Consider the following 12791-nt stretch of genomic DNA (forward strand, 5'->3'; position numbering starts at 1 on the left):
TCAGAATTCTGACTTCTTTCTGAGATTAAAGTCAGAATTCAGACTTTTTTCTGAGATTAAAGTCAGAATTCTGACTTTTTCTGAGATTAAAGTCAGAATTCTGACTTTTTTCTGAGATTAAAGTCAGAATTCTGACTTTTTCTGAGATTAAAGTCAGAATTCTGACTTTTGACTTTTTTCTGAGATTAAAGTCAGAATTCTGACTTCTTTCTGAGATTAAAGTCAGAATTCTGACTTTTTTCTGAGATTAATGTCAGAATTCGGACTTTTTTCTGAGATTAAAGTCAGAATTCTGACTTCTTTCTGAGATTAAAGTCAGAATTCTGACTTTTTTCTGAGATTAAAGTCAGAATTCTTGCTGTTTTCTGAGATTAAAGTCAGAATTCTGACTTTTTTCTAAGATTAAAGTCAGAATTGCTGTTTTCTGAGATTAAAGTCAGAATTCAGACTTTTTCTGAGATTAAAGTCAGAATTGTTGCTGTTTTCTGAGATTAAATTCAGATTTCTGACTTTTTTCTGAGATTAAAGTCAAAATTCTGACTTTTTCTGAGATTAAAGTCAGAGTTCTGACTTTTTTCCCATATTAAACTGAAATTATATTTAAAAACCAGTTAACGCTTTTTTTTCTTTTTTTTTTCTTCAGCGGCCCCAATCCTCTTCCGTATTAAATGTCAGCAGAGGGAGCTGGTTCTTAATGTTGGTGCAGTTTGAAGCGGAGCCACTAGGGGGCAGTACATCCTCAGCCTCCCACTGATGCTTCATCCTATGAACTGAACTGACAACACCCAGGCAGAGCTGCACAATAAAGGCTTTATTTCCAGGGCTAGCTAATTACACAGGCTATATTTAAAGAGTAGGAAACATGTTTTAAAAGCTGACAAGCAGCGCGTTGCTAGAAGAGGACCGTTTCCTGTGATTTAGCAGAAGATGAGCAATGCCAGTGTAAGTACAGCAGTTGTTCAGCCGCTGGTTGTTGTATGATGTGACGTCATGTTTTCCGCGTCACAATGCTTTTTCGGATATTTCCATATTTGGTGCATTTTTGTAAATAAATGATTAAAAAAAAAATGTTTTCAATGTGAAAGAAAGCCCCAGATGATGTGAGTAGGCGTTGCTAGGTTACAAGACAGGAAGTGTACTTATTGGTTGCATCCCTTAGAAGGGCTTATTAATTGATTAATTGTTGTTGTTTTTTTTTTTTTTTTGTATTATTATTATTATTATTCATTTGGGCAAATAAGGCAGTAAAAAGTGATAGACTAAAAAAAATAAATAAGAAGAACTACCAAAGGACTACATGTATTCAAATACAGCATTTTAGAAATGTAAATGACAGAAAGACACTGTAGAGAGCACATAAATAAAGAGTTTTAAAAGCTTTTACTTTAGAGGGGCCTTTAATAGTCTTAATAGATTGTTTGTTTTTTTTTAACTGGAAAAGAAAGGATTTTGTTTTTTAAAAAGGAATTTTGGATAAACATATTGTTTATACATTAGTTTATCTTTACGGAATGAAAGTGGATGAAGCACTGAAAAATATAATGTAACCATTTTTGGCATTCACTTAATCATATTTAGTTTAACACAATTGTTTCATGTTAGCAGGGTAGGAAATTAAATAATTTTGTTGAACTAACTAAATATGTTAAGTAAATGCCAAAAGCAGTTGCATTATTGTTTTCAGAGTATGTTCAAAGCAAAGAGAAAGATGTGGTTTAATTGCTGTTGTTTTGTGCATCTTTTAATGCTAATCTGTGAAAAGAAAAAAGAGAAGGAGCAGAAGAGGAAGCTGCAGCACTTTTTGAGCGACTTGGCTTTACTGGGAACGTTGCAGGTTGGATCAGAACCGTTTTGTTTGTTTTTTTAGATGTGGAACAGCTGACGGTTCTGCAAACACACATTGCATGTTGTTTATTCTGCAGGGTTTTAAATACTTCCAGCCTTGGCTGAGAGGAAAGGAGGAGCTGCTGTTGACTGTCGTCAATGAGGATCTGGTTAGTTTCACCTCATCTGAGACTGTGTGCAGACTTTTACATTAATGGAAGAGCTGCTTGTTTTTAGTTGAACGCAGTGCTGATCTTTTTCTCATCTGTAATTTTGATGCAAAGCAATTAATCTCAGTTATTTTTAACCAATATTATTTAAAAAAAAACTATTTATTGCGATTTTATGAGTTAATACTGTAAAAATATTCTAGAAATAAGTCAAAATTTCTTAAATTAAGTGTATTTACCCTTAATTAGAGCAGGTAAATAAGATCATTTGCAGGCTACTGCGTGTACTATTTAATGAAGATGCCAGTTGGGGACCTGTGAGGCGTCTGTTTCTCAAACTAGAGACTCTAATGTACTTATCTTCTTGCTCAGTTGTGCAACGCGGCCTCCCACTTCTTTTTCTACTCTGGTTAGAGCCTGTTTGTGCTGTCCTCTGAAGGGAGTAGGACACACCGTTGTAGGAAATCTTCAATTTCTTAGCAATTTCTCACATGGAATAGCCTTCATTTCTAAAAACAAGAATAGACTGTCGAGTTTCAAATGAAAGTTCTCTTTTTCTGGCCATTTTGAGCGTTTAATTGACCCCACAAATGTGATGCTCCAGAAACTCAATCTGCTCAAAGGAAGGTCAGTTTTGTAGCTTCTGTAACAAGCTAAACTGTTTTCAGACGTGTGAACATGATTGCACAAGGGTTTTCTAATCATCAATTAGCCTTCTGAGCCAATGAGCAAACACATTGTACCAATGAAACACTGGAGTGATAGTTGCTGGAAATGGGCCTCTATACACCTATGTAGATATTGCACCAAAAACAAGACATTTGCAGCTGGAATAGTCATTTACCACATTAGCAATGTATATAGTTTATTTCTTTAAAGTTAAGACTAGTTTAAAGTTATCGTCATTGAAAAGTACAGTGCTTTTCCTTAAAAAATAAGGACATTTCAATGTGACCCCAAACTTTTGAACAGTAGTGTATAGTGGTTTTGCCAAACCAAAAACAAGGGGAAAACAAGATGGCTGACAATTAATGTTCTGGTGTGTATGTGCGCTCACCATAACAGCGGTGCAAGATAATCTAAATTGCAAAATTAAATATTGAAAGGATACCACTGTGGGGCTCCAGCCCCCACAAATGTAAACCAATAATGTTGATTGATTACACAATCTGAGGTTTTTAAGCCTTTATTTCTGTTACAGTTACTTACAGCATACAAAAATATGAGTCCAGCTCAAAGGTTATGTTAAAAAACTTCTTCCAACCTGACAGTCGATGCTTATCTGCATACATTTTTTTATTTTATCCACACATTGCGTTGCTCTATCCCAAAGAATCCCAATAAAATGTGTTTTAGTTTGTGGTTCTAAAGCAGAGCAATGTGAGAAATATTCATGTGTACTAATATTATTTTTATTCAAACTTGGCAGGGCTGGCGCTCTCCAGGCTTTTTGGTCTCCAGGGCGTCCACGTTCTCCTCCAGCAGCAGTGATCCGTCTCCCAGCAGCAGCTCTCCCAGTCTGGACAGCAGGAGCAGCTCGCCCCGTCCCGGGGAGCCTCAAGGCCCGCTGGCTTCCCAGACCACCAGCCCTGATTCCAAGACTGTGACGCAGGCAGACAGGTGACTGATGTGACTTTGTGTGTGTCTGCTTACAGTAACATGTAGGTGTTTAGTTTCAGAAGACTGCTGCTTTTCCTGTTTGAGTTTATAAATGTCAGATGGAATGCTAAATGGATTAAATAGTTTCTTGTTTGTTTTTTCTTTTCAAGTCACAAGGAGCTCAGCAGTGAGGAGCATCTTCTCCCAGCGTCTCCCAGCGAAGGAGAAATAGCAGTACCAGTAAAGCACCAGTTTTAGAAACACTTTAACACGTTTCGCTCTGTTTCCCCTCTGACTTTAACCCTTGAACTCAGTCATGTGTTTTTTTTTCCTTCAACAGGAGGTGAACTGCACTCTGTTTCTACTGGCCGGTTACGTCAAGTATGGTCGCCCATACGCTTGGATACGCTCCAATCACCAGAGGCTGGTCAGCATCGGCGGGATGGATTCGATGGTTAAGGACACGCCCATGAAGCTGAAGTCCATCACAGACTGGCAGACGCAAGGTGTGGAAACAGAGTGGAATCCCACCTGCTGGAGGTTACTGTTTGACCTGCAGCTTTGAGAATAATTACCCAGTTTTCCACCAGTTATACTAGATTAATTAAGCTGCACAATCTTTATAAAAACAAACACATTTCAAATTTTTTTTCGTAGGTGTTCGTGTGTGGGATATCGTGAGTGAGCTGGTGTGTCTGTGCACCGTTCCCTCTCCCTCCAACCCCTTCGCCCTGGACATGCGCTATATCAAAAGCCTTCCCCTGCAAGACCGCTTCCTGGTCACAGGAGCTCTGCTCAGCTTCCTGGAGATGTATCTGGTTTATGGGAATCGGGATGAGATGCATTATGACAAAGGTGTTTGATTTTTACAATAAAACATGATATTCAAAATTAGAGACTGTAGGTGGCGCTGTTAATTAACCTTACAAGGCTGATCAGGTTTTTTTAGACCCATTTATGGGTATATATAATTTTTACAACTTGATTTTTTCATTTATGTTTAGACTATGATACTTTTATGTCCATAAAAAAAGAAAAAGGATTAAAAACAAGAGCCATAAAAGTGCTTTGTACGAAGCGATTGCTCTAATGTCAGTATTTTCACCTATTTAGTCAATATTTTACTCATCGGGGTTTTGATGCATGTCAGCTTATTAGTTTTTTAACAAAACAAAGGGTAAGAGCATCTATTGTAGCTTATTATGGGAGTTAGATTCTTATTTTAAGCAGCCAATTTTAATCTTAAGAGCAACAAAAAAAATGACAAATCAAAAAATAAATATGAAAATAAATAAAAACACATATAAATGGATTAATTAATGATTAATTTATCTTTTTATGATTCCCTGTTACCTTAGATTTACTGTTTTTGTTTGTTTTATTACATCAACATCTTTATTTATAAAAGCTCATCAAGTTAATGCTAAATGTTTGAGCTCCACCCCAGGAAAAGATGTTAAAATACATCGTCATTTTTATTTGGCTCAGACTCGGAGAAAGGTTACTACAGATAGAATAACATGACAACATGATGCTTCTAACCAACGGCTGCAGTCACATCTGTTGACTCCAGGTTGGAGCTAACTATCATAGCTTCAGCATCACATGGGACCCGTGCAATTGGCTCAGGTTTCTTTCCTTAAATTCAAGTTTACTAGCTTTTTTTTTTTTTTTTACCTCGGGGGCAAAAACTGGTTCTAATAGATAAGAATGTTTATGTTTTGTTTGTTTTCCAAAGGGTGCTTTTACAACCCCTCCATTATCCATAGGGTGTGACTCAACGAGATTTTAACGTGTCTAGAAAGCAGCCTTTTTTTAAATTGCTAAACTTTGAACAGTTGTAAACTCTGATATGACAGATACTGAATATTGTTTTCCTTTTTCCTTCCATTTCCAGTGGTAGAGGAAGTGAAACCTCTGAGGCGTCTACATTTCCAGTCCCTGCTTGAGCAGCAGCGCCTCAGAGAAAGCTCTGGAAAGGCCAGTAGCTCCACAGAGCAGCATGCTTCAAGATGAAGTCCTGTCGAAGAACCAAATGGGTTTAATTGTGCAATATGTCTGGGTTGTTTTTTTTTTTTTTGTAATTCAGGATGCTTTATTAGATTCATTTTTTTATTTGGTTTTACTGGAGTTAAAGTTCTATTGAGGTTTTAAAACATTTCAGAACTGCCAACCAGACGCGGTTAGAAGGAACGTTCATCATCCATAGGGCCGGATTTATCAAGATCCAATTTTGCGTGCAGTAATTTGCGCTCGCAAACTGGAATTTTGCGCGAGGGGCTGAACCATGGTTTGCGGGTGATTTAACAAGAGCGATTGCGTAACTGGTGGCAGGTGCAAAACTGTTGGAGACGCCCTATTTAAATTATGGTTTTGCGCGTTTTGTGGTTTGCGGCATGGCGAGTTTGGACAGCAGAAGGCGCAAAAGGAAATTCGACCCCATGGAAATGGAGGTATTGGTGGATGAAGCCAACAAACATTTAAGTGAGCTACAGCAAAGAAGCGTGACTATCACACAGAGGAACGCTATATGTGAACAAATCTGTAATAAAGTAAACGCTGTCGGTGAAACCTTGCGAACAGTGGATTAAGTAAAAAGAAGATACCAGGATATTAGAAGGCGAACCAAAGAAAAACTGGCATATAACAAAACATCTGCGAACAAAAGAGGAGGGGGCAGAGTAGATGAGATGCCTCTGACCAGCATTGAGGAACAAGTACAGCTGACGCTCTGTGAGGAGCAAATCACTGGAATTGCAGCTTCAAAATGTCAATGCTGGATAAACGAAATGTTTTGATGATCGTTTCCTCGTTCATTCCAAAAATATTCACACGGAGTGAAAAAATGCGTTCTCTGCGTCTCCTTGCTTCATTTCGATGTCTCCTTCTTGCGACAATAACCGCTGCCATGTGTGCGCAATTACGCATACAGACCATTTGCACCTTCTTTTGAAACGTGTTAAATATAGAGTCAGATACCGTTAGCAAAATTGCTTTCAGGTTTGATAAATCACTTTGCGAGTGCTAAATTAATATATTTACATGTTCTCCTCCCACAAGACGCACTTTTGCGTGTAAACGCCCCATATTGCATATTCATTGCAGAAAAAGTGCTAAATGGATAAGAGGCGCTATTTAGCACGTTTTAAAGACCAAATCCTTTTAGCACACTATTGATAGATCAGTTTGTACATTTTTTAGCGTGCGCAGTGAAATAGCTCACGTTTTTATACACGCAAACCTTTGATAGATCCGGCCCATAGAGTACCACAGCCAAGCATGCTGCTGCACACTGCCTTTAAGCTGGCTGAAGACTACTTTCTCAAAAGACATTAAGAAAATAATAAAATATAGTGTATCACTCTTCATTAGCTAGCTCCAAGCAGCCCGCTGACTCTCCATATTATTTTAGATCTTTTTACTTTTTGCTCAGTAAGCATCCAAACCTACAACTGAATTCAGTGAACTTATTCTACGTTTGTACTGACATTTGTTTAAATAAACAATCTAAAATAAAATCCATACACGTTCAGTTTGAAGTCATTATTCTAGGTTAAACCATGGAGATCTTATTTCCTTCTACAACTGGAGCATTTGCAGTAGCTCACGTGAAAGAAACCTGGTGAAATATTAAGAAGCCTTAGTGGAAAATGACTCCCATGACTGGCTACAAATCCCAGGACCTTTCCAATAGACCTGCCCCAGACCCCCCTAAAATAAAAACTCCTCAATCTCCTCCCTCCCTCGTAAACACATGGCTGAGGACAAGGTTTGTTTGCTTTAAGCTAAATATATCTCTTAAGAAAAAAAAACATGTTTGGTAACAAAACAGCCAGGATGTAGTGTAACATTCGTTTTTACTGAAACAAGACGTAGGCATTCAAAGACTGTATAAAAACTTTAATATTCCATAAAATACATATTTAGATAAATATGTACAGCAACAATAACGGTACAAATAAAAATACAGCTTAGAGCAGGCAGGGATAACTTTTTCCAGATATCAGCAGCGCTTTTGGTAAGGCTTTCAAATATAAAATACTAAAATCCACTTACAAAAGTGGCACATTGTACAAGGAAAAAAAAAATATATATATATAAAATCCCTTAAAAGTCATTGTTTCTAGCTTAGCTGAGAAATCATAAAGTTGGAAGATAACGGTAGGCTAGAGATGTACCGTTTGTCCTCAAGTCGTATTTGTAAACCTAAATAATCACCAGGTTTTAAAAAGCATGCAGCTCTTGAACAGACAATCAGGGGGCGGACGTGAATAGACGATTCCCAATTCAGATTTCCCCCCTTAGCTTGGAATGCAGGTGCACGGCTGCACATTCCTCACCGAGGCTCCAAACAGGAACACAGCGTCGTCCTCCTCCTCCCAGAGCTACCGCCATGTTTTTATCTGCAGTGCGTAGCGGATGATTTATGATTTACAAACGATGGCACAGTTACCAGACCTGCCATTCAATTCAGACAAACATTAACCTTTTCATAACGAGCAGATCACTTTGTGATCGCTTCAGCACTTTGGCTGACAGGAGGAAGGGAACCACACTGGATCTGCATCAAACATCTCTTTGAAAGAGAAGGAAACAGGTTCATACCACCATGGATTTACTGTTCCTTAAGGTCACTTAAAACATCACCCAACCAGGCTTCTCTGAAGTCAGATGCCTTATGCAGCCCATCATGTCCATAACACCAAACACTCGTCAGTTCTGATTACATCCTAACAAGCTGCCGTTATTTGACCAAATATGGATCAAGATGGCAGCTAAATTCCCCCCCTTCTCCTTTCCTGGAGCAGTCCAACTCTGTTCCTCCCAAACTTCCTTCCTTCATGCAGTTTTTCCACCTTTTAAAGTCAGAACCAGGTTAGCGTAGAAGCCTCTTGTTTCAGCTCCAGCTGTCGGAGGCTGATCCTCTTCTGGTGATTCCCTTCATGGGGCTTCTGGATGCTGAGCCTCTTCTCTTCCAGCGAACTGAGGAGGAAAAATAAAAATGTCGTTATTGATTTGAGCATGCATTTTACGAGTTAAACCAAGTATTTGGATATTTGTTGGATGGAAGAATAATGACTGAAATTAACACTTTTCTTCTGAGCTTATATATAAAGTGAAGCTATCATTTTTTAGTTTTCTCTCTCCTCACCTTTCCCCAGACCAGCGGGCAGCGTAGAGCTCTTCGTGTTGGAAGACTCCTCTAGACGTTTGCCTCTGGCCTCTCCTGGCGGCAGAGAGGCTGAGCCATCCTGCCAGTCGCTGAGCGCTCGCTGAAAGGAGCGCGCCAGGCAGGCGGTCATGTCTCGTGCCCGCTCCGCCCGGCTGCACCAGAACACCCGACACTGCAGCTGCTGCCCCTGGTGCTTGCAGATGTACAGGAAGACGTTGGGTCGGCCGACGTCGGCGGCGCAGTACGCGATGTCCTGCAGGTACGTCTTGGTGAGCTGACGCCCCGTGCTCAGCTCCTTGACCTCTACGTATCTCGGCCTCACGACCAGAGCGTGATCTTTGCTCAGCTTCTTCCCGTTGGCGACGCCCTCCGTCAGGTGAGAGATGGCCTCCTGGGCCTGCTCTCGGTCCAGAGAGAAGATCTTCACCGTGCCGAGGTAGTGGACTTTGAACAGAGGGTCGCCGTGGGATAGGGACTCTGTTCGGTCCCGGCGGAAGCGGCGCCGGAAGGCAGCCGGGGAGTTCTTGAGGGTCTGCATTAGGTTTAAACTGCCGAGGGCCATGGCTCCCTTCAGGTTGGGTTTAGAGGAAGCTTTAGGGGAGGTGTCACTGCTCGACTTGAGCTGGTCGTCCTCGACGCGTTTTCCAATCATCCACCTGTCTTTGCTAAACGAAGCGGTGGATCCGGCGTCTTTATCTGCAATTAGGTAGGAAAAAAAATTGAGTTATTGGATTTGATATCAACAACGAACAGGATTAAAAATTGTTCCATAATGAGAACCAGACCCTTGAAAATAAAGGTTACAGTTCTGCAATGTCACACTCATGGAAAAAACTAGCAAGTCAGTACAGCTGGCAGCTCAAGGCTGCCAAACAGGAATGGTTACAAATGTGACGATGTGACGTGCTAAGAGTGAAACATTCATCTCCAACAAACGGGAATCTTTAAATATTTACAGACTGGTTGGTTTAGGTCCTACAGAGACTTGAAAATCCTTGATGGGACTGGAAACGGGCCAAAAAACGCTGGGTTACATCAGAACAACTAAAAGTACAAGTTCAAATGAAACCTTTTGTTGCGAGACCCTTTAAACTGCAGCGTTATACAACCACATCCACCTGCCTTTGTCTTCTACCCCCCCACCTCCACCACCTCTCATTTGGGCCATTCTTTTAACATCCGAGCTCAGTCCTTAGAACCTCAGAGAGAAACACCAACGGATTCAGACGAGGCGACCATTGTTAGTGAAACCCCCTCTACAGGAAACAGCTCTGCAACCCAGCCCCCCCTGAAAAATATTTCTCCAAACAAACAATAGAAATACTTTTCAAACTGCGTCAAGTCACAGAAGGGGATTCAAGCTTGACCCACAGCTCTGTATGCTGACCCCAAACGTGCTGCTATAGTGTTACACAGACGGAGCGCAAACATGGAAAAGTACCTGCATGATAGTTTAGCATCAAAACAAAGCCACCATGGATGGTTATCACTGTGCACAGGCATGCAGCCCCACAAAGGAGCAAATTATGAACTCACATGTGCACTAAAGAAAATCCTTATCCTAAATCCATTGTTAGCCTTGATGCATTTAAGAAAAACTTCTTTTATTTTTGCAAAACCTGCCAGATTTAGACTGAATCAGATCCCCAATGTGTCATAAAAGTAAAAAAAAAAAAAAAAAAAAACCTTGCATGTTTTTGACATCTTGGCTGCATCACTTCTGGAAACATGATTGAATACAGCTCATATATTATATCCTTTTGTACTCTGTTGGGTAGAAGACATGCAGTTTTTCCAGTGGTTTGCAGAAGCTAAGCAGAATTTTAAATTGACAGGGATGAGATCGTGTCTAAGGGCCCCTGTCTGCATTTTATTGCATTTGGCAGAAACTTTAGACATTTAGTGGGAGACAAAAATGGCATTTGAACCTCGATATGGCAGCTCTGCCAGGGTTTTTGTTTGTTTGTTTGTTTGTTTTTTAAACACGTATTTAATTGCTTTTGTTCATTAATTGGGAAATTATATTTAAAAAAAAAAACATTTGAATTCGATTTTTATAAGAGTAACCCTTTCTTTTTAGAAGCCGAAATAATTGCTTTGGTCTATGGATATTGAAAAATACAAAAAAGACTCAGTATATAAAACTAAATCACTTAAATTGCACAAAAATAGATAAAAACGACAAATTTCTAATTAGGTTTGGCGCGGGTTAAAAGAGCTGCGTTCCAAACGCGCATAGGGAGCCGCATTACATTTTCTAAAACAAAGATTTATAATACTCCAAATAACTAAACAAAAATAAATGAACACTATCACTGAAATAACATTTAATTTGTCACATTGTTCAATCAAATCATACCTGGGTAAAGTTTCATGCAAACGATGTCCCGTAAAGCTTCAGGTAGTTTTTTTTTCCAAACACCTTATGAAGGCTGCAAACTGTCAGGAAACGGTCCTGTTCTTCCCTGCGTGTTGAATAAATGAATAAAACCGCTCCGAGTCTCTTCCATATATGTGCGTGAATCGCCTCGGACGCAAAGACCAGCACAGAGAGGCGGTGAACTGTGTCAAAACGCTGCGTCTCCTCGCGCTGCTGAATGCAGACTGAACAGCCGAGCCTCGCGGGAGGAACCGTTTTAAAAGATGCAGGCGCGCGCTCGGCACACGCGAACGAGCATCCGAGAAGGAGGCTACCAGCCTGGACTATGGAGGAGGAGGAGGTCAGCAGGGACAGAAAGGTGATGATTTACAAGATGGGAGTGATGTTACACTGCGGGAAATCATTGAGCTGAGTTAGTTTTACGGACAGTCCAACAGCATTTTCATTTTAATTAATGGGATCATCATCAAAACAATAATTTCCTACCACAGTTCAGCTCCTATATAGATCCACTGCAATCAGAATGCATGTACTGAGAATAGTAGAATATTACATAAGACCAGAGGCGTAGAAAATTTTTATAAGGGTGGCCAGGCAATAACCAATGTACATTAAGGGGAGGCCGAAAGTAGATAGTCTACACTGTTTCTACAGGAAAATTAATTAGCAAAACATCCATATTTCTAAATAAAGACAAACTATACTTTCCCACAGCCTTTGCTAACAAATAAACATATATAGGTTTGAGTTTTGGGTGAGCATCTTCTCCATTGTCATTACTTACTTACTTTTATCAGTAATCATTCTGCAAGTACTAATATCTACATAAATTGATTATGTAATACGTTTTTATTAAAATAGTTATTTATCTATGATTTCACTAAAGACTGGATCTACAGTAGACAGGGGGCCATTAGGGGCCAGTGCCCCTGTACGACTGGTCCTAGCCCCTGTTATGGCCCCTGTACTATTATCAAAAACTGAAATTTAAAGACACGTTATGTACGTTTTTACTGAAAAATATCTTTAAACTAGCCTTTTTATTTGACCCTTAATGAATAAAGTGTTGTTTAAGGAGCAGACCGACGCCTCAGTAGTTCAGCGCTGATGCCTCTATTAGCCTATAGCCTATTTCCCTTGATTTTCTTCGGGTCAGACTTTCCCTCGCTGTACATCCGATTTGATGTTGAGCGTGTCTATTTTAAATGGGTCCAACCTAGCAAACAGTCGAAAACGTTACATTCAAGATGGATTTTTTGGATACTTCAGAACTCGCAAACACTGAAGTGATGATGTAAGGAGGACACAGAAGAAATAACTAGTTTTCCAAATAAAATGTAACAGCAATGCGAATTGAAAATCGTAATCATTTACCTGAAAGCGGGCTTTAATTCCCTCTTTTTTAATCCAAATACGCCTACGCAATCTAAAATCACTACAAAAATTGAAAATAATGCCAATGCAGTTCAAAGAGGTTTTAATGGATAACCCAAGATAGTTCAATGAGAGGTGCCTCAAGGCTCCGCCGTAGGCCCCATACTTTTCTTGTTGTATCTCCTTTTTTTTATCCGTTTTCAATAGCATAATTCTTTTTCTAATTATTTTCACATGTCTTTTTAAGCATCAGCTCCCAGACATGCATGCC

The 12791-nt window shown here is 39.7% G+C and overlaps 2 protein-coding genes across 2 annotated transcripts; one reads left to right on the top strand and one right to left on the bottom strand.

The window, feature by feature from the left end:
• The first annotated feature begins 736 nt into the window (after positions 1–736).
• si:dkey-19b23.7 lies at positions 737–5796 on the top strand. The gene is made up of 8 exons (XM_038270395.1): positions 737–942; positions 1763–1834; positions 1923–1994; positions 3424–3614; positions 3764–3833; positions 3934–4099; positions 4251–4448; positions 5491–5796. Exons 1-8 carry the CDS (start codon positions 928–930, stop codon positions 5607–5609), a joined length of 903 nt encoding a protein of 300 aa, XP_038126323.1. The 5' UTR covers positions 737–927; the 3' UTR covers positions 5610–5796.
• A 1682-nt stretch (positions 5797–7478) lies between these two features.
• On the bottom strand, positions 7479–11382 carry si:dkey-19b23.8. Its single transcript, XM_038270419.1, has 3 exons — positions 11126–11382; positions 8746–9462; positions 7479–8576 (listed from the first exon to the last, which is right to left on the bottom strand). The coding sequence occupies exons 1-3, from the start codon at positions 11139–11141 to the stop codon at positions 8491–8493; spliced, it is 819 nt and encodes a 272-aa protein (XP_038126347.1). The 5' UTR covers positions 11142–11382; the 3' UTR covers positions 7479–8490.
• Positions 11383–12791: the final 1409 nt, after the last annotated feature.

The sequence above is a fragment of the Cyprinodon tularosa genome, unplaced genomic scaffold, assembly GCF_016077235.1.
Source record: "Cyprinodon tularosa strain WSP-4 unplaced genomic scaffold, ASM1607723v1 ctg76, whole genome shotgun sequence".
Taxonomy (NCBI): domain Eukaryota; kingdom Metazoa; phylum Chordata; class Actinopteri; order Cyprinodontiformes; family Cyprinodontidae; genus Cyprinodon; species Cyprinodon tularosa.